The sequence below is a fragment of the Oryza glaberrima genome, chromosome 7 (genome assembly GCF_000147395.1).
Source record: "Oryza glaberrima chromosome 7, OglaRS2, whole genome shotgun sequence".
NCBI classification, from domain to species: domain Eukaryota; kingdom Viridiplantae; phylum Streptophyta; class Magnoliopsida; order Poales; family Poaceae; genus Oryza; species Oryza glaberrima.
In genome coordinates, this window is record NC_068332.1 from 21,052,230 (window position 1) to 21,078,277 (window position 26,048).

At 46.2% G+C, this 26,048-nt stretch overlaps 2 protein-coding genes across 2 annotated transcripts; both read left to right on the top strand.

Moving 5' to 3' along the window:
- Positions 1 to 905: 905 nt before the first annotated feature.
- LOC127779968 (homeobox-leucine zipper protein HOX14) lies at positions 906 to 2,339 on the top strand. The gene is made up of 3 exons (XM_052306901.1): positions 906 to 1,205; positions 1,323 to 1,672; positions 1,761 to 2,339. Exons 1-3 carry the CDS (start codon positions 1,127 to 1,129, stop codon positions 2,064 to 2,066), a joined length of 735 nt encoding a protein of 244 aa, XP_052162861.1. The 5' UTR covers positions 906 to 1,126; the 3' UTR covers positions 2,067 to 2,339.
- A 21,294-nt stretch (positions 2,340 to 23,633) lies between these two features.
- LOC127780511 (polyol transporter 5-like) lies at positions 23,634 to 25,927 on the top strand. The gene is made up of 2 exons (XM_052307431.1): positions 23,634 to 23,836; positions 23,936 to 25,927. Exons 1-2 carry the CDS (start codon positions 23,725 to 23,727, stop codon positions 25,354 to 25,356), a joined length of 1,533 nt encoding a protein of 510 aa, XP_052163391.1. The 5' UTR covers positions 23,634 to 23,724; the 3' UTR covers positions 25,357 to 25,927.
- The last annotated feature ends 121 nt before the right edge of the window (positions 25,928 to 26,048 follow it).

The window sequence follows — 26,048 nt, forward strand, 5'->3', positions numbered from 1 at the left end:
GATACAGTGCACGCACCGCATCGTATGGTTATTATGAGTGCACGTACGGTATGATTTTCTGAACAGATGTTTCAGATCAAAGCTGCGTATGTACGTGCTCGAACTCAGATAATTCAGCAGTTCTCTCTCTCTCTACTCCTCTCTCAAAACAATAGTGCTTATATGCGATGGTACTAGATCCGATTATCGATGGAGCAGCAAGTTTTCTACAATTCAAAAGAGGATAAACAGTTGGCTAGTTAGCTAGTGGTAGTACTAGTACAGTCAGCCATGGATCGAACAATTAACATGCTACCGACTCAGGCGAGAATCTCGTCTAGCTATAGCCAAAGCTCCTCCTCTCCCCGATCTTTTCAAAGAAAGCGAGAGCCCTTTCCAGGGGCAAGTGCCACCTTGTCGAGCCGGCCGGCCGCTCTTTGTGCTGTGCTCTTGCTGGCCTAGATCGTCGTGCATTCTCTACCCCCACTAATCCCAAAATTATGCACTGACACATGCATTCATGCGTGCACCCATCCGGCCCCTACTTCACCAAAGTAAGTGTGCGTGTGACAGTGTCAGACAGAGTATCCATTCCAAGGGGATAACAAGCTAACTTTTTGTCGGTCGGCATGACTACGGTAACACTAGCAGCACTAGTGCTCATGATCACAACCAGATAAACAGCAATGCCCAGTCATCAACTGGCCTTGCGTTATATACTACGTTCAGCAATGAACATAACGTCCTTTTTAGCGATCGATGGATCAGAATTTGATCGTGAGTCGTTGCTAGCTTTTGGGTGATCGATCTGGATGAGAAAGCAACAAACGGGGGAGGCATGCACACAGCAGCGGCTGCGTGTGTACCGCTCCTATCTATATATATTACTCGTAGGTCTCTCTCTCGAGACACGCACCCGGCCTTACTTAAACATCAACTGGTGTGTGCCTTTGCAGTGGCTGTGGTGGTGGTGGTGCGTGGTCCTCTTCTCCATCCAGAGACAATCCAGTTCAGTTCAGTTTCCTCTCTCCCTCCTGTCCTCACCTCACGCTTGACACAAGAGAGAGAGAGAGAGAGAGAGAGAGAGTGAGAGAGAGAGAGAAAGGCTGAACTGAGCTGAGCTGATCGAGCTAGTGTGCGAGACGGCATGGACCGATACGGCGAGAAGCAGCAGCAGCAGCAGATGTTTGCCTCCTACGTGGACGCCTCCCTCCTAGCAGCCAGCGGTTCGTGCTACTTAGCTTTTGCTTGCTAGCTCCCGCCATTTTCTTGCCTCTCCATCTCATGGCAAGTGTCAACTGTGTACTGATCATGCTGCCACGATCGATCGATCTTTTTTTCAGGTGAGGTGCAGGGCGAGAGGCCGAGAGCGCGGAGGAGGAGGAGGCGTGGGGCGAGGTGCGTTGGCGGCGGCGGCGGTGGTGGCGAGGTGGACGGAGGGGACCCGAAGAAGCGGCGGCTGAGCGACGAGCAGGTGGAGATGCTGGAGCTGAGCTTCCGGGAGGAGCGGAAGCTGGAGACCGGGCGGAAGGTGCACCTTGCCTCCGAGCTCGGGCTCGACCCCAAGCAGGTGGCCGTCTGGTTCCAGAACCGCCGCGCCCGCCACAAGAGCAAGCTGCTCGAGGAGGAGTTCTCCAAGCTCAAGCACGCCCACGACGCCGCCATCCTCCACAAATGCCACCTCGAGAACGAGGTAACAACACATCGTCCGTCCTTGCATGTACACACATGTATACTTATTGCTGCCTCAATTCCTCTGATCCATCCATGGCGGCATGCAGGTGCTGAGGCTGAAGGAGAGGCTGGTGGTCGCCGAGGAGGAAGTGAGGCGGCTCAGATCAACGGCGGGGAGCCACACGGCCTCCGGAGAAGGCGGAGACATCATGGGCTTAGGCGGCAGCGGCGCCTGCGTCGCCGGGAGCCCGAGCTCGTCGTTCTCGACGGGTACCTGCCAGCCGCCGAGCTTCGGCGGCGGGGGCGGCGGCGGAGATCACCTCGGAGACGATGACCTGGTGTATGTCCCGGAGTACGGCGGCTACGCTGATAACAGTGTGGTTGAGTGGTTCAGCCTGTATGGATTGATCTAACGAAGATCAAGTTGATGATGGCATGTGCGGGGAATTTAGTTAGTCATAGTGTTAATTAAGCTGTATGGTGATCGATCGAACTGATATGGTCAGCTCTAAGTGTGTGTGTTTAATTATGTACATAAAGTGATTAATGGCAAAACCTGGCCAGCTAGCTAGTAATGTATTAATATTAGTAGTTCGCTTAAAAAAGATCAGATGTGTGTTCATATCATTTTGTGTCCTGCTTCAGAATTTAGTGTCAATTAGTATGTAGTCCTGATTCTTGATGCGAAGAGTACTGTATATGCATGTACTACTCGGCGATAATCTTAGTTACTCCGAGATGTAGATGGGGAGTAGTAGATGGGAAGGAGGCACATGCATTTCGACTTTCGAGATGAAGTTCCAAATAGTTAACTTGCCTTTTCTAACAAGAGAATATTAACTGCATTCCACACAATAATCTCATGCATTTTACTTAAAAAAACACAATGCATAGTGTCATTAGCTTTTCAGTAACTCCACATGGGCAATCTCAATCCTTACCTATATGATAGCCTAGCTAGTTTGTTCGTCATTTTCGTCACTCGACCAACTATTGGGCATGCTTGTTTCAGAAAATTTGAATTTTGGAAGTTAATTTTAATAGCCTAGCTAGTTTGTTCGTCATTTTCGTCACTCGACCAAATGGGTGTTTGGTGCACATATATATTATTTATTGATTGTGAAGGTCTGTGAAAATATAGTGTGGTATTATGGCTAGCTGGCAAGCGTGGCAAACATGCATGCATCATGCTAAGATGTTTCTTCTATTTAAGAAAGATGATGTTTTAAATGACATTAATTAGTAGATTAATTTGTGAAAATTCTTTCATTTGGTTATGTTATTAATTCTTTGTAAACATACAATAAGAAAAAAACAGTAATCGAACAACTGAATTGGAGATTGTGTCAATATCGTGATTACAGGCAAAACAAAGGGGTGTGTGTGTGTGTGTTGTCTGTGTGTGTGCCGGGAGGGGGGGGGGGGGGGGGGACTGGAGTGAGTATTAATTAAATTTCAAACAGAAGCTTTGAAATTTGAAATTTCAACTCCAGATTAAGTTCATATTTGCAAACATGCCAGTTTGATCAGTCACTGGTGCATCATTGTGATATATCCACTATGCTGTGATCGAGTTCTCTAGTTTGCAACTGCATAATTCTTAATTAGTTTGATCCATTGGAAATTTTACTGAGAACTAAAATGAATATGAATGATTTAATATTCTATTCAAAAGTACGAAAATTAGGCGCTTGAAACTATTTACTGCAATACAAAATCAAGTATATGAGGAAAAGGAAGGCTATGCACTTCATTTTGATGGTTTAATAATAAAATATTTATAGTTTCTAGTAAATAAATATAATTAATATGGGAAGAGGTTGTCTTTTAGCAGTGCACAACAAAGAAGTTAGGGTTTTAAGCAAATTGATGTAGATTGTGATGAGTGGACTGTAGGGAAGTGATAGTAGTCAACGGTGGAACCACCTCCCGAGCTTTTGGGAAGAGGGCCATGGCGGCTCCACCACTAATAGTGGTGCAGGTGTGGGATCATGACTTGGATGTATGTCGACAGCAAGAGAAGGTGGCAAGGGAAGATGGTTATCGATTTTGTCACCCGATAGCCATATCCGTCTCAAGTGTGAGTGTGAGTAGTCCAAATAAGTCCGGCACTCTAGACTCCGAAGCTGGTATATAGCACTTTGCGCTGTTATAGTGCTACACATGTATTCTAGCTTGATTGCACACTTTTTTTTTGTTGTGTAGCTACCAAGTCCAGAATAATTTGCATGCACCCGGCTACGTTGCACGGCTGATTGATAAGATAATTGTAGAAGTCTGTATTCAAAGACTAATGGAAATTGCATCCTTAAAATAAATCGGATTTGGATTATGAGTACAAGAGTCAGGAAGCATAATTTTGCATTGTATTAAGTATCCAATTTTAAAAATATGAGTAAAGGATCTATGGAAGAAGATAAAGAAAATTATTTTCAATCGTAACTAAATCTTGTTTTGTTAAAGAAAAGGAAAAGAAATCCAAGTAGCTTAAACAAAGGTAGTTTTAGTTTACTAGAATCATCATTATATTGTTTATGCTAGATGGAAACCTAATTATTTTCCTCGGGATCTCTCAAATTTCTATCACTATCTTGCACTATAGTGTCGATCAAATTACAAGAATGCTCTCCACTAGGTATCCGAGCCAAATAGAAAAAATCGGTTGCCCCACCAGCTGCCTCGGCCAATAGCCTCTCTCCGCATGCTGTCCTAAGAAGTGACCGTATGCCTGGAGCGCTTTGATGAAGCATACATGCTTCATCTACTTTCACATTGCTTTTCAACTCAGACCATGTCAACTGTTGGCTCGGGGCCAAGGTGAAGCCCCGTGTGCATGGACCCGGACAATACCATGCTCGACCTCAAGTATGCCTCTAGCACACGCTTCGGCTCTATGGGCATGGGAAGCCCAAATCTAGTCAAAGGAGCAAGGAAGAAGGCAAAGCCGATCATGGAGCAGAGGAAGAAAACATATGGTAGCTCTTGTTGGAGTTGGGTAATTTTTGTTGCGATCCGTTGTTTATCTACATTGCACTTTATTGTGTTCGAGTGCAATTCTATTCGACTGAATGCTACACTTGCATATGATGTGAACTGCTTCATTAAAGGCGTATCTCGCGCCCTCCGGCCACCATCTTGAAGGTACTCAGCAATATATATTTTTTTGTTGTTGTTGGCACCGAATAGTGCCACCACACCTTGAGCATGTTATATACAACTCGCAACGGCATCGGACACGTGTTGCCATAGGAGAGAGCAGATGCCACCGAACGAACACCTAGAAGGGGCCCTGTCAGGGTAACACGCAGCGGTTTGTCCTAAGCTCGACATGCCAACTAGGATGTCCTCTATCGCTGTAGAAACAAGAGATGACAAGCAATTGAGGGATTGAGTGGTGAATAGACTTGGAGATAGATAGCAATAGGGAGGGAGGTGTATAATACAAATGATAGAGGTACTAGATTGATTTTGATAATTGATTGATTGTTGTTTCAATCGGCCTTGGGCCCCCTATATTTTACGAAACTTTATAATCAAGGAAATCCCGGGACCAAAGAAAAAAACACAACAAAACTCTAATTGGACTTTGTGCTGCCGGTCCGACTGTCCGGACAACTGCGATCTGACTGTGGTTCATTGTACAGTATGACCAGCTACACAACGGTGTCCAGACAGGCCTTCGCAGGAAAGGCTCGACCAAATTTGGCTTAAAGTTGCTATAATTTGATCATAATGCTAATTTTTTCTATCAACGACTGTATAGCTAGTTTTCTTTTATATATTTCACATGTTGGTTATTGGTGTTGCAATTAATTTTTTGTAACTGTTACGACCCTGTTTGGCATGCTCCAGCTCCAGCTCCACCTCACCATGATCTGAAGTCCAACCAAACAGTTTCAACTTCACTAAAAATGGGAGTGGAGCTGGTTGGAGTGCTCTCATAAAATAAAGTAGATAGATGGAGTTGAGTTTAGGTAGCTCCGCAAGTCCACTCCAGACCCAACTCCTGATGTTAAATTTAGGAGTTGGAGTCCTACCAAACATGCTCTACATCTCATTGAAATATTTATTTTATCAAATGGTAAAACATTGAACAATTCTTGCCAAGTTACTAAATACTTTCCGATAATTTGCCGATGATCGGATGTCCAACTGTCCATCATATGAAATTAATTCATGCGGTCAATTGGACTGATGAATGTGCATCATCACGGAAATGCTTGTACCCGAACGTTTGAGAGGAGATGAAACGTCAGACGACACTTAATTAAGGCGAGATCCACTATCGATTTAAGTATTACCCATCCTATCCTCTCATCCTGTTCTCACATTTTCTTCAATGGTAGAGAACACACGAACAGAGCTAGCCATTGTTGCCGTCGACCATAGCAGCGATGACGAGATGACATGGCGGAGCAATCATCACCGACGGCCATAGCAGTGGCGGTGGCAGGGTGACGGGGAGAGGACGGAGGTGCCGGACTTGGTCACCGGCGACCATGGCAATGGCGGCGAGAAGAGATGGTGGAGTCATCATCACCGGCAGCCACGGTGGTGGCGGCGGCGACGGCAGCAGGGCGACGCGGAGAGAATGGAGGCGGCAAATCCTGGCCACCGGCACCGCCATCAATGAGAGGAGATTCGGAGGGATAAAGGAGGTCAAAGTGATGCAACAACTAGCTACAGTCGAGAAGCTCATCGACGAGGACTGTACGTGAGTTTCGAGAGATGGCTGGGTAGAAGAAGGTAGAGTTAGTTTTGTTTTTTTTTCTAGAGCTTGACGATGTTTCAATCCATAATTTGCTTTTGTTGCGCCTGGTTGTGTTTGGATGTTTCATTATGTTTTTATTGGAGTAGTTTTCGAGTGTTGCATCTATTAAAACTTTTATCCAATCGATGAAACATTTTGTCAAGAGTGATAGAACATTTTCTCTCCAACAAAACGAGCCGGAAAATGCCGAAAACCATAAAGGGCGCCTTAGCATGGGACTATAGTTGGCCATATGGCCCGAGGCCCGATGGCCTGGCCCACGGCACGGGAATTTGGCCCGGCCCAAGCACGGCACGGCCCGGTAGCAGTCGGGCCCGTGCCGGCCCGGCACGACTGTTGGGCCGTGCCTAGGCCTATGGCTGGGCACGGTGGGCCAGCCCGTCACGGCACGGACCGAGGTCGGCACGATAGGCCGGCCCGGCACGGCACGACCCAACGTCGGCACGACCACGGCTCGTACCAACGGTAGGCACGAGCATGGCCCAGCCGAACAGATAGCCAGGCGCGCTGCGTGCGCCCGCATATATAAGCCAGCGAGCGCCGCCCCTCCCCTCCCCAGTCCCCTCTCGGCTCTCGCTCTCCGCCTCTCCGCCTAACCCTAACCCTAGCCGCCACCGCTCAACCGCCTCCGCCGATCCGCCTTCGCCGTTCCACCGCCCACCAGATCTCCTCCTCCACCGTCCGCCGCTCCGCATCTGCCGCTCACTCGCTCAAGGCCTCAGGCGCGCACCGGTGAGACTCACCGAGTCGCCTCCCTTCCACTCTTCCAGATCCAGCCTTCCTCTTCGTCTCCGATCGATGCCTCGCCTGATTCGCATGAGGGGCGCATGAGGATGAGGGCCACCGGCCACGCATGGTCGCCTGAGTCATCGTCCTTTCACTCTTCCAGATCCAGCCTTCCTCTTCGTCTCTTTCCCTTTTGTTCTTCTTCGCCAGATCCCTTGGTCTTCTCGTAGATCCGTGAGCCTATCATCTTCAACGGCAACTCCGGTGCTCCGGCTGCGTAGGTACAAGCATGGAACCCATTGTTTTTATTTTTTTTTCTCCATTTCCGGCCCTAACCTTGAGTGTTCTTGGCTGCTTGCAGGTCGTAAGCCCATTGCTTAGTGGCAGCCGCCGTTGAGGGACCGGAGTGCCTGCGATGGACGACAATCCTACCTCCGTCAACTACGAGTTGAGGACTATGGGGATGCACGGTGATGACGATGATGATGTGGAGGAGGATCGTGTGGAGGTGTTCGGCAATACCTCCGACATCCCGATCCATGTGAATGTCGATGACGACGACCCGCCGGTCGACGACAGTGGCAATGGGATGCCGACTGGCTCTAGTGCGACTTGTACCAACAAGAAGACCAAAACCTCCAAGGTATGGGATGACTTTGAGGAACTTTATGAAATGACCAATGGTAATAGGGTTCGAGTCTTTGCTAAATGCAATTACTATCATAAAACTTTGAGTGCTCGTTCTTCTGCTGGCACTGGACATTTGCTTAGGCATATTAAGTCATGCAAACCTAGAAAGCTTGGGTCTAATGCTTTGCCTCAGTCCATGCTTAGATTTAGTGCAGATGGTTCTGTTATTCCATGAGAATATAGTCCTGAAGTTGCTAGGTTTGAATTGTGTAGATTGATTGCTAGAGAGGATCTTCCAATCAGTTTTGGTCAATCTCCTGCTTTTGTGAACTATATTAAGGCTGCTCATAACCCTAGATTTGTTCTTGTCTCTAGACAAACTACTACCAGAGATTTTTATAAGTTGTTTAAGGATCGTCGTTCTGTTATTATTGATCGTCTCAATTCTGCTAGCTCTATTGCTTTGACATCTGATATATGGTCTGGTCATGCTAAGGAAGATTATTTGAGTGTTGTAGCTCACTTTGTTAATTCTGATTGGCAATTAGAAAAGAGGGTCTTGGGTCTTAGGCTCATTGATGAGTCACATACTGGTGCTAATATTGCTGAGCGTGTGATTGCTGTTGCTGAAGAATATGGTATTACTGATAAGGTTTTCTCTATTACATTAGACAATGCTTTTGCTAATTCTAAAGCTATGGAAACCCTTACTCCTGCTCTGTCTGGTTATGTTGGTGATTTATTTTGGGAAAATTGTAACCATGCCATTATAATTTTGTAAAATTTGAGATATGTCATCCTGACCCACATGTCATTGACTCGTGTGGGTCCTACATGTCATTGAGATATCAATGGCATATCTCAAACTTTGAAAAATTATAATGGCATGGTTCCAAATTACCCATTTATTTTTGCATCAACGCTGTGCATGTCATATCATCAATTTGATTGTTAAGGCTGGACTTGACAAGTTCAAGCCCATGCTAAATGACATTAGAGCTGCCATTTCATTCTTGAATGCATCTAATCAGCGCATTGCTACATATAAAAATGTTTGCATTGCTGCGGGTTATCGTCCTCGTATGTTTGGTTTGGACATGGATGTTAGATGGAATTCAACTTATCTAATGCTTAAGCATCTCATACCACATAGGGAACCATTCATAGTATTTATTAGTACACAACATCCTTTTGTTAATGGCCATCCATTACTCACAGACTTACATTGGGCATGTGCTGAATCTGTTTTGTGTTTCCTTGAACAATTTTATGATTCAACTGTTGTTTTGTCTGGTGTTTATTATCCAACATCTCCATTAATCATGTATCACATTTTAAAGATTGCTGGACATCTAAACACATATGGCAATGTTCAAAACCTTGCAAATGTTGTTGGTCCCATGAAAACTAAGTTTATGAACTACTGGTCTAAAATTCCAATTCTTTATTCATTTGCATTTATCTTGGACCCTAGGGCCAAGATTAGGGGGTTTAGTAAAGTGCTTCAGATTATGGCTCAACTCATTGGTGATGATTACTCTGCTTATTTAACAACTGTTAGGGCTTCATTGTCTGATACTTTTGCTAAGTATGAAAGAAAGTTTGGTTCTGTTGGATTGCATAGTTCCACTATTCTAGGCCTTTCCACTGGTAAGAAAAGGACTGCATGGGGGAAGATTTTTGGTTCTGGTAATGCAGGTGCTAGTCCAGGTGCTGGGCTTGGTGCTGGTAATGCAGGTGCTAGTCCAAGTGCTGGGCTTGGTGCTGGTAATGCTGGTGTCAGTCCAGATGCTGGGCTTGGTGCTGGTTCATTATTTAGGATGACATCTGCTACTGCTTTGCTTCAGGCAGCTTCTTCAACTGCTAATCTCAATTCTTCTGAACTGTCTGCATATCTTGACAGTGACACTGTCAACCAATATGATGATGACTTCAATATCCTTAGCTGGTGGCAACAGCACAAACTAACTTATCCTGTTCTTTCAATCTTAGCTAAAGATGTTATGACTGTTCCTGTTTCTACTATATCGCCCGAGTCTACTTTTAGCTTAACTAGCAGGATCATCGAGGACCGTCGGCGGCGTCTAAACCCTAGGCTGGTGGAAATTCTGGCAGTGATCAAGGATTGGGAGCTAGCAGATGCAAAAGGTCAGCATACTACTGAGAATGTGGAGCTTCAAAATGCTTATGAGAATATGTATCTTGATGATGAAATTGATGTAAACCCTTGAACTGGATGATTGTAATTGATGTGAACATTTTAGCTGTGGGTTGTACTCTTTTCCTTTCTAGGGTTTTCTCACGAGGTGTGAGTTTTTACCTATAAAGGTTTTTAACGAGGCAGCCATTGCACAATCACAGCTTATATAAACCCCTTTTATATTCTAACTTTCTAAGGTTTGTTTGTGATTCTGTGATTTCTGTAAGTCTGATTGTCTGAGACTCTGAGATGGACTTGATGGAAAATAGTAGATGACTTGATGTATGCATTTGATGAATTGATTTGAACTGATTGTAAATCTGTGAGATTGTGACTTGATGAATTGGTGACTTGAATAATTGTTCATTTGTTTGTAAATCTGTGATTGTAAATCTGTGACTTGATGTATGCATGATTTGATGAACTGGTGACTTGATGAATTGTTTGTGATTCTTTGACTTATTTGATGAATTACATGTGAATCTCATGAATTTGAGGTGTTATGTCAATTTGTTGTGTTGAATTGAACCTTTGAAGGGGTTTTTTGCCAGGGCGTGCCTAGGCCGGCACGGGCACGATGGGCTGGCCGGGCCGTCGGGCCAGCCCGGCACGGCCCGAGGCTACTTGGGCCGTGGTTGTAGCCCGTGGGCTGGCACGGCTTGTTTGTCGGGCCGTGCCGGCTCGACTGACCTCGGCCTAGGCCCGGTCGTTCCTGGGCCGTGTCGTGCCGGGCGGCCCATATGGCCAACTATACACGGGACGACGTCATCTTGACGAGGCATGAAACAACGCTCGCACGCGAAAGCGATCGACGTGTGCCGATTGCGACTGCTCTCGGCCGATTTGACGGTTTCGACTTTCGACTGGACCGGGCGCCGCGGCCCCCACCCAGCTTACGAGAAAGAAACCAACCCCTACGGCCACGTCCACCAGATTTACGATGAAACCGACCGATCCATCGACAAAAACCACGTACCGCTACGAGCGCTCATGAACGTGCGCGCGGCAGGGCTAAAGCCTAAACCGCCTAGCGACGCACCGCCCGCGCTGATCCAACCAAAGCCGAACGATCGATCTCATCATGAGCGCGCGCGCGCGGCCCATTCCTGCAAAGACGGAGTGCAAGATAAGGCCACGAAGCGACAGAAAGCGGCCAGCCAGCCCAGCGCGCCCGCGGAAAAAGCCTTCGCCTTCGCCTCCGACCCCGCGCGCCCGCGCCCGCGCGCGCACCACCGGCAGCCAGCGACGTCGCCGAGATATATCGTGGTCGTCCTGCGTCCTACTCCTACCTAGCAAAGCATATCCGAGGGGGCCAAGTTGTCGAGCGCCCGTCTCAATCCCCATCCGCGCGGCCGGCATCTTGCGCTAGAGGTTGAGCTATAGCCTTTCTTCGATCGATCGATCGATCGACTCGTGTCGAGACCAGGGCACGGCGGCGACACCAACCGGCGGGGGGGGCCCTGCCTCCCAGCGTGCGCCGCGTGGAACACGCGGTGCAGTCCAAAGTCCAAACCCTCCGGTATCTCCTGCTGCTGCGCTCAGAGACGTGACGTACGCCATCTGCAGGTTGCATCCATCCATCATCAGGTGGTGGGCTGGAATCGAGCCCCGCGGCGCGCCTTTCGTCCGGCCGTTGTGTCCGGCACCTTATCCAAGCAGTGCGCGCTGTCGGCCGGCCGCACGGGGAGACCCACCCCCACCATTGGGAGACGACGCTTTCGCCGCCCTCAGCTGCCGATCGATTTATACAGGAGCTAAGCTATACTGCCTGCCTGCCCCTTGCCTGCTTTTGCCCCACGACGAGACTTCACTTTTGCTGGTGAGCACGCCCCCGCGGCTGCGGCGCCAATGACACATGAATCAAGCCGGTTTCCTTGGTGTCTGAGCCTTCATCGGATCGGGAGATGCACTGATATGATCGATCATCGAAGCGTACGTACACTGCCAGAAACCGTCGCAGGTCATCAAAAACACATTGTGAATTAGAGTAAGTTTGTGAAGCTTGTGACGGTACTACACTAGTTGAGGGCTTTGCTGGGATAGATGTGTGTGCACACTGCACTAGTAGCTCTCTCTATCACAAGTGTACAACAAAGATATAGCTAGGGCTGCCATTTTGCCAGGGTAATGGGCATGCCTACGGCTACATTACGTAGGAGTAGTACTAACAGGCGGCGCCACGATGCACCAACAATAGCTCACAACCTGTTGCTCTGTGATTGGCTGATGGTACCGCGATCATACGCTGTACTACAGACTATAGAGCACCTCTGGTGAGGTTTTTGAACATGGCCTCTTATGATGACTAATACGATACCATTTGTCGGCCTTACAAACGACAGAAGTTAACTGGAGGGCTCATGCTTCTCTTTCGGTTGCAAGAAGGTATACTAGCGATTAATGATAGCCCAAATATTCTTACTCCTGATTAGGAGGATTTGCATTGACAATGTGATGACAGCTTGACAAGGAAGAAGGATGCGTCGCATGATTTTTTTACCCATGTAAGCAGTGGAATAATCTTGGTTACTTACGAACCATCGGCTTGGACAGCATATGCTTCTCAGTCATTAACAGGGATTGAGATATGCTTGGAGAGAAGATTTGGGATTGATTGATCAGATATCATTCGAAGTAGATGCTTAATAAATCATCTTGACCGATGACCAAGGGGAGATGAGATGTGATGTCTGGTTTCTAACCCTCCTACCATTCTTTTGCAAAGGGCTTTCGAATGGGTTATGTTTTTTTTTTCCCATTGTGAGAGCTCGAAGCTATGTGAAACTTTTGTCAACCAGAAGGGTGCGCATTATTGTTTCCTGATCTCACTAAACAACTTAACAGCACTGCCAAAGTGTGTGACATATATACTAATATAAGTATACCACACTTTGGAGCAAGCCTGTAGGTCAGTATATTTTCTGTCGGTCCCGCACACAGCCCACGGAAAAATTGTATATTTCTGACGTTCAACTTGTACTCACAGAAAAAATGCATATGGTTTCTGAAGGTATGGAAAGTCTGAACATGATTCACTGCATGGCTTAAACCACTTAAACATAAAGAGAACATATGTTCAGAAAGTTGTAAAAGCTAAAAAATGATGCATAATTCATCTACTATTATCATGCCTGCTAACATAATGGATTCTGGGCGTTTGGCCCAACTAGCTAAATGGATTAGCTCCTTTATATGGGCTACCAAATACAGAGCCTGGAGATAATAAAGGGCCCACTTTTAACCTTCGAACGTCCAATTGATGGGCTTGAATTTGTCTGGGCCGTTTAGTATTCTCGCTAACGGCTGGTTTGAAATGGACGATTGGATGGATAAATTAGATTTTTTTTTTAAAAAAATAATCGAACTTTTCGAATCAGTATGGTACAAATAATCCAAACATAATATCCATCCCCTTATAATTAATTTAAAATGAATGGGGCCTTAGTGCCTTTCGCGGATAAATAGCAACTTCTTTATATATGTTTTACGCGAAGACTTTCTATTGCAAGCAAGTAATATCAAGAACCAAAGGCTGAAAAAATACTATAGAATATCCATACACAATAACGACATCAAGACACAATATCTATTAGGGGCAATTGCATTTGTGCCCCTACTTTCAATTGTAATTATGATTTTGCCCTCACTTTTTAGGGTTTGCAATTTTACACCTGTTTTTTTAAAACGAAATCGCCGTTTGCCCCTAGAATGGATGGCAGTTATATGGGACCCACAATTGTGAGGTAAAGAATTGAAAATGAAAAGAAAAAAAATGATTTTTGATATATTAGATTACCGCTTTACCCTTGGAGGCATGAACTGACCTAAAGCTCTACCGTTCCCTATCCATTCCCCGTTCCCCAATCCATGACAGGCGGCAGCGGCGGAGGCTCTAGCAAGCCAGTGCGGCGAGGCAAACGGGCGGCGGCGGGGCAAGTCCTCGTGGCGAGCCGGTGGCAATGGGAGCAGCTAGCTGCAATCTGCAGGGCGAAAAGGCGGTTGGGCAAGCAGGCAAGGTGAGGCGAGCAGGCGGGCACGTCGGAGCAACCAGTTGCAAGGCGAGCAGGTAGCGCCGGTAGCGGCGTGGCTCCGCGAGGGAAACAGGAGGCGGCGACTCCTTTGAGCCTGCGTAGCGAGGCAGGACTGCAGGAGGCACCGGCGGCTCCGCATGGCGAGCCGATGAAGGCAAGCAGGGCAGCACTGTTAGTGCTCAGCAACAAATTTGGAATGCTTGTTTAGCTTCTTGATGAAAACATTAATTCCGAATGCTGCTTTTACTTTGTGGCATTTTGTGAGGCTTCTTTTGCATGAATATTTGTGCCATTTTGTCTTTGTCATATTATCAAGGTTGCTAGAAGTTCGTCAAATATCAGTACAAAACGGGGGCAAATTTCATGTCAAACTCCATCTTATCCAAACAGGGGGAGATACACATTTCAATATAGAGACGTAGGGCAAATATGCAATACTAAACAAGGGTATATATGTCATTTCACCACTGATTTAACACCGTCAAACTGACCATCCAAACCAAGGGTAACATGTTGCTTCGCTTTCAAAAAATAGGGGTAAAATCACAAACCCTAAAAAGTAAGGGCAAAATCACAATTGCAGTTGAAAGTAGGGGCACGAATGCAATTGTCCCTTGTTAATAGACGCTCCTCACCCCGATCTAGCGTATTACAGCGTATCAGAATTACAACAACCCTTAGCCGGATACTGATTACAGGCGCTCCTCCCCGATCCAGCATATTATAGTGCTGGTATCAGAGTTACACCGCCAACGGCCGCTCCCTCTCGCTATACTAAGTTGCCATACTATTACAATAGGTTCGTCCCTCTATTTAAGAGAGTCTAGAATAGAGTTCGGCTCTTACACTATTCCTAACACCTAGTTCAACTCCAAACCCTAAAATTATAACCGACTAACACATATCCGACACAAACTCTATACACATTATTATTTCACCAATTCTTTGTTCACATATGGTTACCGTTTCAAGGGGGGATCTACCCATTATGCAGGGTGGGTTGATTGACCTAGCTACGACCTGTGTCGCCCTATACTTCTAAGACTCCCATGCCTCCTTATAATAGTCATAGGCCATCAAAATTGGGTATAACAAGGTGTAACGTCAAACAAATTATTCCATCTCTTCGCCGCGCGAGCACGCCGCAAATAATGGTCGAGGCGGCTATGCTATTAAACTATAAATATGATACGTGTTTTGTTCGATTGCTCTTATCAAGTGAACATCTCTGATCTTCGTCCCATCTAAATTTTAAATTTTAAAGCTGCGACCATCACTGTATGGTTTGATGTCTACATTGTCGCACACATATGTCAACTTTAACATCTAGCGCTGGCGCGGCCGTGTAGGATATAAATTTCATGATCTGAAATGGACGTATTAATTAAGCTACGTACTAATTAAGTACAAACTGATCGAGCACGTCATTATCAGGTATTCAGGTTTTCTCATTTGCTGGTGAGTGGTGATTTCATTTACTACCCTGATTGGCATTTGGGCAGTCAATTTTGTACGGTTCATACATAGGATTTATTTTGACCGTCATTTCTGGGTTCGGGTCCTTGTTTTTGTCACTGTCTTCAACCGAACTTAAATTTTGAATTGCTGGAAACGAACCTTATGTGTAGATTATGCCATGTATTCCGCAATTATTAGCTTCCTCTCGCACGTTTTGGTTAGAACATGTTGTTACTTATAAATTATTAGTAGTGAGACGTTGATTTATTAAGGAACGGATCTGTCCTCAGATAGCATAGCCATTTTAACTCGTCTGTTGGACAAGATGTGACGAAAAATTCAACACCCTCGGCATCAGACTATCACAGGTGAATTAGGAATGCGACCGATTTTTCATCTCTTGCAATCACATCACTAATTTACAAAGCAGTGGTTGAGCAAACGGTGACTTGCTTGTCTCATGCTGTAGTATCTGTTCTTCGTAAAAGCGGTTGCTTTCTCCGTTCCATATATTGTTCCATATTAAAAGACGTTTTGAATGATTAAGTTTATAAGAAAACGTAGCAACATAATCTATAACACCAAATTAATCCACCATAAAATATAGTTCTATAGTATATTTGTTTTGGGTTTGAAATGTTATTCTATTTTTATATATGAATTTGGTCAAACATGCAGATCAACGTATTTTGCAATCTTTTCCTCCAAAAAGAAAAGAAGAGTAAGGCCCCAGCCGAGAACATAGCAAATCAAGATTAAGCAAGAGCATATAAAACAAGAAAGACATTAGCAAATGATTGATTGAGTTTTAATTATTTTTAATTTAAAAAATAAATTTATTTGATATTTAAAACAACTTTTATATAAAGTTTCCGTATGAAATATACTGTTTAGTAGTTTGAAAAGCGTGTTTAGCGGAAACCAATGTAAAATCCATATCTTAATCAGAAATAACAAAACTACGCATGCTTTAACTAGATCATCACAAATCATATATTTTAAGGATTTGAACACAAATTCTATAGTTTTATGACAAATTCAATAATTATTTATTACGAACATACAAAAGGATTGCACGTTAATATATTGGAAGAAAACAAAATTTCAGTTACACGACGCAACCAGCCAGAAGGCTATTGTCAGGGGACAAAGGAAAATAAAGAAGAAAAGACTGCTAAGGAAAAAATAAAACTCCAAAAAATGAGGGAGGGGGAGGCGAAGCCCCCCCCCCCCCCCCCTAAACTCCCAACATACCCCTAAAAACCGTGGTGCCCGCACTTGACCACAGATGACCTTCTTGAAGAATGGGCTCCCAGGACCACAAAAACCAACGAGAGTGGAATCGAACACCCTAAAGTTTCGCTTCTTCCACAACTGCTAGGAGACCAGGAGGATTAAGAAGTCGAAGCCCTTGTGAAGAGGCTCAGGTAGACAGGTCCTTGAAGTCGGCCACAAGTTTTGAAGTGAGCAGCCACGTGAAGGAGCAAGGTCGGCCCAGCTAGAAGGATAAATTCATAAATATGTAGTTTTTTTATGATCTGATTTTAAATCTATATTTTGATGGTATAAAATTGATGCTAAATCTGTAGAGTTGTGATAGTTTTTATTAAAGTATTATCTGTAGTTGTGAAATTTACAGAATCAAGATTATTCGGATCATCCAAGCACCCATGCTTGAGAGCCTTGAGCAGTTCAGTACGAGGTCTCGATCGAGTGGGAAACCAACTGAACATTGGGCCTGCTAAACGTATTATTTTGTCCAGCGCGTGCCTTTGACTCGCGAACAAGCCAGCTTGAGCCGTACTCTCTCCTTTGCCCTAGCGACAGGCCAAAAGTATTACTATCTGTATTTTAAAATATAAGACATAATTATTTTTAATTTAAAAATCAAGAAACAATTATTATCATATTATTGTTTGAATCATCCTAATAAATACAATACGTGCACCTAATAAAATTATATATTTGAGAGTGATATGCATAGTTAAGAAAAACAATAATACAGTGGAGAAGAGATGCTAGTCAATTGCATATATGCATGCACACCTTATATTATGAAATATAGTTATAGTTATGCCATACATATTTTATAATAGAGGGAGTAATAGCAATACTAGCTTGATTGGAGCATCTTTTTTGACCTGTGCCCCCGAGGTCATTGGCCCATTGCCTGACTGGCCATTCGAGCACACAGTGGGTTAGCCCTGGCTCGTTTCTTTCAGGGACCCCGATGGCTTCAGTTTTCCACGGTGAATCTTGACTACTGGTTAGTGCCACTACACTTACGACATGGTGTGTGTCACTGTTGGATTGGCTTGAGTACCGCGGTGTTCTTCTTCATATTCAGGCATCTTAGAAGATCATATTTACAGAGAGCGAAAGAGGATGAAAAGGACTGCTACATGAGAAAAATGGGTTATATGCTGAATCCCGCATCAGAATTAATCTACTCGGCATCTGATAACATACACAAAAAATTTATTTTTTTTTAAAAAAAAGTTATTGGATACCTGAGCTCCAAATAAGCAGGAAAATTGAAATGCTTTCTTTTGCGGCCTGAAATAATATTTCCATTTCGTTCCATGGTTGAGTACATGGCAATGTTATCAGTCCATCACAACGGTGTTCCATCCACAGCCGCATCATCTTATCAATCAGTTTACACGTTTAATAGTAGCCCTTTTGGGTTGACTTGTTGACTTAACACAACACGTAGCTAGACCACTGTAGCAGTTGAAAACGATATTTTTCTAAACAAGTTGTAGATTCGCTCAATCAAACTACGGACGAATTAATTTTGCACATGAAAGTAACATGGGACCTATTTGATGCTGTATTGTATAGCCGACGTAATGCACGCATCAGTAAAGCCGGTCGAGCAGTTCAACAGTTTCTTTTGTACGTATGCCTGCCCGCATGCGTATCGTACGTGTACTCTTGTTGTTGCAGCCACGATCATGCAGTAGTATATATATATTGTCGCTTGCCGACAATTTCGTCACAGTATGCACGCAATACGGTATCTGTCGCGTAATGGAGATACTTACTATTACTCTATTAGTATGTTGTTGTAGAGATACTATACAGCATTTCGGTATGGGCGTATATATGGTTACTTCTGTTGCAATCGACTCCAAAGTCTGAGTTGTGAAATGCAGTCCTTGCACAGACAGCCCATGCCGTAGACTTGTCACTCGGGTCACCGGGCGTGTCAGGCGTGCGTTGCGTCTGTGTGCATGTCGACCCAGCGACTCCCTCCCCCGTTGAATCTCCCGGTCGCAAGTCAGAACACGGCAGCAGCAGTGAGCTGCTAGTTTTGATTCGCCGATCTGCCGCGACAGGGAGAGATTTCTTGGCGTTTCTCCCATCAAAACGACGTACGTATCACCAATCCACCATGGGTGTATTTAGCTCAGCTAAAATTAGAAATTTGGCTAAAATTAGAACGATGTGATGAAAAAATTAAAAATTTATGTGTGTAAAAAAATTTTAATGTGATGAAAAAGTTGGAAGTTCGAAGAAATAGTTTAGAAGTAAACTCGGCACATGTGTATATACGTGTGCGCGCGAGAGAGTATCACCTCACCACTGCAGCGCGACGCGTACGGCAGCGGGCGGTCGGCGGAGGAAGACGAGACGTACGGGACGCCGGCCGGGCGCGGCAGTGTGCGCGTGATCACCATCGGGCCGAACGGTCAAAAGCCTTCGTAGAAAAAGAAAAACGAGCGAGTCCCCCTAGTTGATCAATCAATCAATGCCCCTCTTGCTGTGGAGACGGCGACGTGTGCATCCTGCACCGAGAGCCCCGGGAGAGCGTAGCAGAGTAGTCGCGTTTGATCGCTGGAGCAACGGCGGCCATGTACCGGGAACGCGCACAGCGCCGAGGGCGATCGAGCGCGACGGTTTTTTTGGCTAGCTCCTGCAGGCAACTCGGCAAGGGGAAGAAAGTCTTCGCGCGAGACGGCAACCCTGCAGGCTGCGGCTATCCATGCAGGCCAGCTTCTGCACGCATTTGCACTGTGAGGCTGCGACTGCGAGCCAAGCCAGTGGACTACTTTTGGCTAGCTCCTGCCTGCTTGTTGCTGTCAGCTGATCCGGCTCTCGGCGGACTGGACCACTGCTGCGTGTGATGATGGGTCATCGGCAGCAGTCGATTTCCACGGCAGTTTCCGATTCAGTTAAGCGAAAATCCGCACAATTTACAATTGTTCAGCTCGTAATCTCGTGTACTTGAACTAGCTGTCACATAAAAATGGTTGAACAGCTGACAGAGATTGCCGGTGGCGTGCAAGTACAGGCCGGGAGGAACGAGCGATCGTTACCTCTACTCCTGGGAAGTTTGACGAATCTGATGATCGAGTAGTCGATCGATCGATCCATCAACGGTGTAATTAATTTACTGCGCTCTGAGTCATTAAAGTTTCAAATAGTTATGCCACCTCCTTCAATTCTACGGTTGGTGTAGAAAAAAAATGGACTGATGAAGTGATAAGTGATAAACGAGTCTTCAGATTGTACATACACGTGCAGTAAGCGTTTGCTGCGGTCATTGACCGCCACTGAAAGGAGATTTAGCAGAGCTGATCTGCTTATATTCATACGACACGACTCCAGCTGTACTTTTAAATTGTTTCGATTTCAGTAATTAATAATGGTTTGATTTAGATTTATATATGTCCTCGAGGGCAGGTAATAGTTTTAGTAAGTCTACTAGTACAAACAAACTTCACTGTACTGCTTGTTAGGTTTGCAACATGTCATCAGTTCATCAGCCTGTCATGTCTTGCTGCCAGATATCCCAAGTTGCTCATAATCTCGAGAAGAATAGCAAGCCATTCCAGGTGTTGAACTGTTTTTCTAAAGAAATCATGCATGCTATCTGAAGTCCTAAAATAGTGGGCATGGCATCAAGGTTTAATAAATCCAGCGGGTTTTCCGTATTGAAAACACTCAGTTCAGTTGACCCAAAGCTGGCTGAGAGTGGCTCATAGGACAACTATTTTACACCCATTTTCAATGATTCCTTGATCATTCAAAGATATATGATAGAAAATTCTCCACATGATAACTATAATTTTCATCACACTTCAATAATGCAATCGATGTATGATGGAGCTGCATCAGAAAAATAAAAACGGAAGCAAAATGCTATGATCAAACCTTACAAAAGTAAACAGAAGTAGTACTCCAAACAAGATTTACAACTATGTAAACATTCTCAGCAAACCCTGAAAAGAGATTTTTTTTTTGAACGGAAAAAACAGCACATCAGTGCTTTTTCATTGAATATAGAAGGAGAAAATATAACCCCTAGGGGTAAAACAAAAAGATCTTTAGACTATACACTATACAGAGTGCGGAATGAGTTCGCGCAATCTTTTAGCCCCATCTAAAGCCCACAAGCTGGCCTCCTCTTTGATTTTTGCTAGGAGAACACATGTTGCCATCTCTTTGTGATTAAAGATTCACCGATTTCGCTCCTTCCAAATTTCCCAAACTACTAGAAGAATAAGGGACCGAAGGCCCTTCTTTGGAATGCCAGGTGTATTAGCTAGGCTCTCCCACCACTGATGGACTGACCGGGCTTCCTCCCATTGGGCCGGTTCCAACTGCTGATATCCTACCCATGTAGCAATGAGGTGCTAGATTCTCTTCGTGTATCTACACATGGCGACGAGGTGCAAGGCCGTCTCGGCGTCACAACGGCATAGGGGGCAATGTCCGTTATTCTGCCAACCCCTTGTCGCGAGTCGGTCCGACGTCCAGACTCTATTTTGAATGATGAGCCAGGCATGAAATTTACATTTCCCCGGCGCCCAAACTTTCCAGATTAGGGAGTTGAAGTTTGTGTTTGGCGCCCCCAAACATTGGGCATGATAAGCCGAGGAAGCTGTATAGTGGCCGCTGCTTGTGAATTTCCAAACAATCTGATCCGGCTCTTCGCTGTCTAAGTGCACATTCCGTACCGCCTCCCACAGGCAGACTAGCTGATCGAGAAGGTTGATTGTGATAGATGAACCCGCATCGAGGGTCAGGTCATGCACCCAGGAGTCGTCTTCTTTCCTTTGGCGTAGGGATTTCTTCCTATTTTTGGAGATCTCATAGACCAACGGCATTAGGTCTTTTGGTCTTTGGCCGTCAATCCATGCGGAGTCCCAGAAGCGCGTCGTATTCCCATCGCCCACTGTTATCTTTGTTGAGGCGGCGAAGAGGTCCCTATCCACACCATCACAAGGCGTTTCCAATCCCACCCAAGGCTTGCTCAGGATCTCTCCATTCATTCCACAACCATCGCAATCTCAGAGCTCTTGTGAACTTGTCCAAGCTTAGGACACCCAGGCCCCCCTGGCTGGTCGGCAAGCATGTCTTTACCCAGTTGACCTTACATTTCCCCCCGGTGATATGAAAAGAGAATAATACTCTCTGTTAATTCCCTTCTGTGTAGCATAGAAGAGTTTACTAATTATATGTGGATTATAGCAGAATTTTAATCACTCCATACCCGTTGTCACATGTCTTCTCCTTTCCTTCTTGCATTGCCCGGCCTGGGCATGAATTCAATCAGCAGGCAGAGTTTCAGTTTAATTAAAAAAATAGTAGGTCATTTTAGTGATGGCCCGGCTAAGGTTTTAAATTATCAAGCATTGCTTGTCAAGTAGGCATCTAACATGTGAACGTAGTTGCAAGTTGCAATCTCTTGACTAATCTATCTAGCTCCAGGGCCGACATGAGAAGCTAGCAATGTATGCAGGATTACAGGTACTGTTGCTGTGTGCATCAAGAAATTCAGCTGCATCTGAATTTAGTACTACTACACTTTCACAATTTGTACTGTGCTTAACTGACCTAGCGCATGTTATAAGAAGACAAATACATATACTAATGTATATACATTAGTACAGTACAATAAAATTGTCACACTTCAAGCGCCAGTTCGTTAAAAAAAAGGTGAGGTACAGCACTCGAGAGTCGAGATGTGCTATGAGATACTGTAACAAGTATATACGGGTTAAGGATAAGATTCAGCTTTTTGCTAATCCATGCGTGGGCATATAAAGTCTTTGCAGTATGCACTTTTGGGGGGAGACTTTTTCCACTCTTCTTGGACACTAATCCCAGAAAAAAGATTGTGCAGTACTTGCTCTATGAAAAAGCAAGCAGATTGATCAAACAATGATAGAGCTTTATGATTTGTTAATGGTTGCTGCATTACCAAATGCAGCTTGTCAAAAAGAGCCGTTGTCCCATTTCAGCCATATCGGCGCCAGAAGTTGATAATCACATCCACCTACTCTCGGAAAAAAAAGGGGGGGTCCAGCGACGTGTGAGTGACCCGAAGGAATCACTAGTACTTTGTTTTGTCTTGGCCTAGGAAGCTTAATCATGCAGTACCGATAATTTTATAAGGCAGGAGGTGGCTAAGCAAGTACTCCCTCCGTTTAATTTGTTTATTATACCAGCACTCAGTTAAGATACTTACTTCCTTCGTCACAGAATATAAATATTTTTAGAATTAGACATAATTATTACGAAAGTTGGTAGAATTAAATGGAGAAGTGTTGTGATTGGAGTAGAAGTAAAGGTAGATATGAAAATTAAATGATGGAGGGTTGTGATTGGTTAAGAAGAGAATATTGGTAGATAACTTGTTATATTTTAAGATAAATTATAAATACTAGAAGTTGTTATATTTTGATACGGATTGATGGAGTATCTTCTTACTACCTTCTAAAACATATGAGATATATCTTCCCCTTCTCACCATTCATCCAGCAGTTATACTAGTACTAATACTCTTATAATAAAATGTAATACTTACTCTAAAAGAGCTAATTAGAATAGAGTTAATGACGGTAGTAATGTAATTTGTCAACACATTCTAATTTAGGGTACGATTTGATGAAATGAAACTAAAATGAAAGGTGATGAAGTAAGGTGATCACTGTTATATGGGACCCATAACTATTGAGCCCACATGTCGGCCACCACGTCCAATTCCCGGCGGCTATGCAACGGCCGGGGACAGGTCATGCCTGGGCCCACCTTACCAGAGGCTGTCAAGATGGGCCCACACGCCATTCGGATTGTAGTCGGAGGGCTCGGAGGTGATCCGACCCTGCTGCCTCCTCGCCTCGCGCCGTCTATAAATGCTGGCCGATTTCCACTGACTCCTCTGCCACACAGAAGGCGAGCTCTCGACCGCCACTACTGTACACGGCCCAGAGCGAGCCTCCTCCTCCTCTGCACCACCGGAGATGGCTTCCGCCGCGCTGCCGGAGGCCGTCGCGCCGAAGAAGAAGGGCAACGTCCGGTTCGCCTTCGCCTGCGCCATCCTCGCCTCCATGACCTCCATCCTCCTCGGCTACGGTAACTAATCAAAGCGCATTCACTTCCCGCCCAGCACAGCACGAGCTGCTGCTTCTCCCCAGCATGGGCGCTCATGGCGATGTGCATGTGACCTTGCAGATATCGGGGTGATGAGCGGGGCGTCGCTGTACATCAAGAAGGACTTCAACATCAGTGACGGGAAGGTGGAGGTTCTCATGGGCATACTGAACCTCTACTCGCTCATCGGCTCCTTCGCGGCGGGGCGGACGTCGGACTGGATCGGCCGGCGGTACACCATCGTGTTCGCCGCCGTCATATTCTTCGCGGGGGCGTTCCTCATGGGGTTCGCCGTCAACTACGCCATGCTCATGTTCGGCCGCTTCGTGGCCGGCATCGGCGTGGGCTACGCGCTCATGATCGCGCCGGTGTACACCGCCGAGGTGTCGCCGGCGTCGGCGCGTGGCTTCCTGACGTCGTTCCCGGAGGTGTTCATCAACTTCGGCATCCTGCTCGGGTACGTCTCGAACTATGCTTTCTCCCGCTTGCCGCTGAACCTCGGGTGGCGCATCATGCTCGGCATCGGCGCGGCGCCGTCCGTGCTGCTCGCGCTCATGGTGCTCGGCATGCCGGAGTCGCCGCGGTGGCTGGTCATGAAGGGACGCCTCGCGGACGCCAAGGTGGTGCTGGAGAAGACCTCCGACACGGCGGAGGAGGCCGCGGAGCGCCTGGCCGACATCAAGGCCGCCGCCGGCATCCCCGAGGAGCTCGACGGCGACGTGGTGACCGTCCCCAAGAGAGGGAGCGGAAACGAGAAGCGGGTGTGGAAGGAGCTCATCCTGTCCCCGACCCCGGCCATGCGGCGCATCCTGCTGTCGGGCATCGGCATCCACTTCTTCCAGCAGGCGTCGGGCATCGACTCCGTCGTGCTCTACAGCCCGCGCGTGTTCAAGAGCGCCGGCATCACCGACGACAACCACCTCCTCGGCACCACCTGCGCCGTCGGTGTCACCAAGACGCTCTTCATCCTCGTGGCGACCTTCTTCCTCGACCGCGTCGGGCGGCGGCCGCTGCTGCTGAGCAGCACGGGCGGGATGATCCTCTCCCTCATCGGCCTCGGCGCCGGGCTCACCGTCGTCGGCCAGCACCCCGACGCCAAGATACCTTGGGCCATCGGCCTAAGCATCGCCTCCACCCTCGCCTACGTCGCCTTCTTCTCCATCGGCCTTGGCCCCATCACGTGGGTGTACAGCTCGGAGATCTTCCCGCTCCAGGTGCGCGCGCTGGGCTGCTCGCTCGGCGTCGCCGCCAACCGCGTCACCAGCGGCGTCATCTCCATGACCTTCCTGTCGCTGTCCAAGGCCATCACCATCGGCGGCAGCTTCTTCCTCTACTCCGGCATCGCCGCGCTCGCCTGGGTGTTCTTCTACACCTACCTCCCGGAGACCCGCGGCCGGACGCTGGAGGAGATGAGCAAGCTGTTCGGCGACACGGCCGCCGCCTCGGAATCAGACGAGCCAGCCAAGGAGAAGAAGAAGGTGGAAATGGCCGCCACTAACTGATCAAACTAACCGCAAAATCACCAAATCCTAAGGGTTTTCTTGCAAAAACGTGTGCTGTACTGGCTAGCTAGCAAGTAGTAGCAGCAACGTGGGAAGATTCGCTGATCCGGCGTTGCTGGAGAGCGACGGCCGGCGACGACAAAGCTGAGCTCCAGCTCGAGACTTCTTAAAATCATCTTCAAGTACATGGATTTTATTTTGCTCTTTGCTTTGTCCGTAAAAGTTGTACTATGCGATGAAGAATACCAATATGTAGCAAGGCTGAGGTTGTGTGTAGCTACTAGAAGTGTCAGTCACGTTGTTCTTGTAAGAAATGTTTAACTGTTAATTAAGCAGTATTGTTGCAGTAATCAACAACCTTAGCCAGTTATTCCTCGATCGCTGCAAGGGGTCAAGCATGACTGCATGAGGTTAGAAAAACTGGCGGTGGTTCGAGGATTCTGCCGAGTGAGTCAAGCAAGAGACAGTAAAGTGTGAAGGAAAAAAAAAACTATCTGTCCCTTTTAAAATGTTGTCACGGCTGGTTGCCACGGAGAAATAATGAAGTTTTAAATTAAGTTGTTCGACTCAATCACGGGATCGGAATCTTGTGACGATGCATAAAGCAGCCAACGCCTGATACGAAGTTTATTATTAGCGCTCTCACGGTCTCACTGATTAGACTACCTAATGGTTTACGAATGTGTCATTAT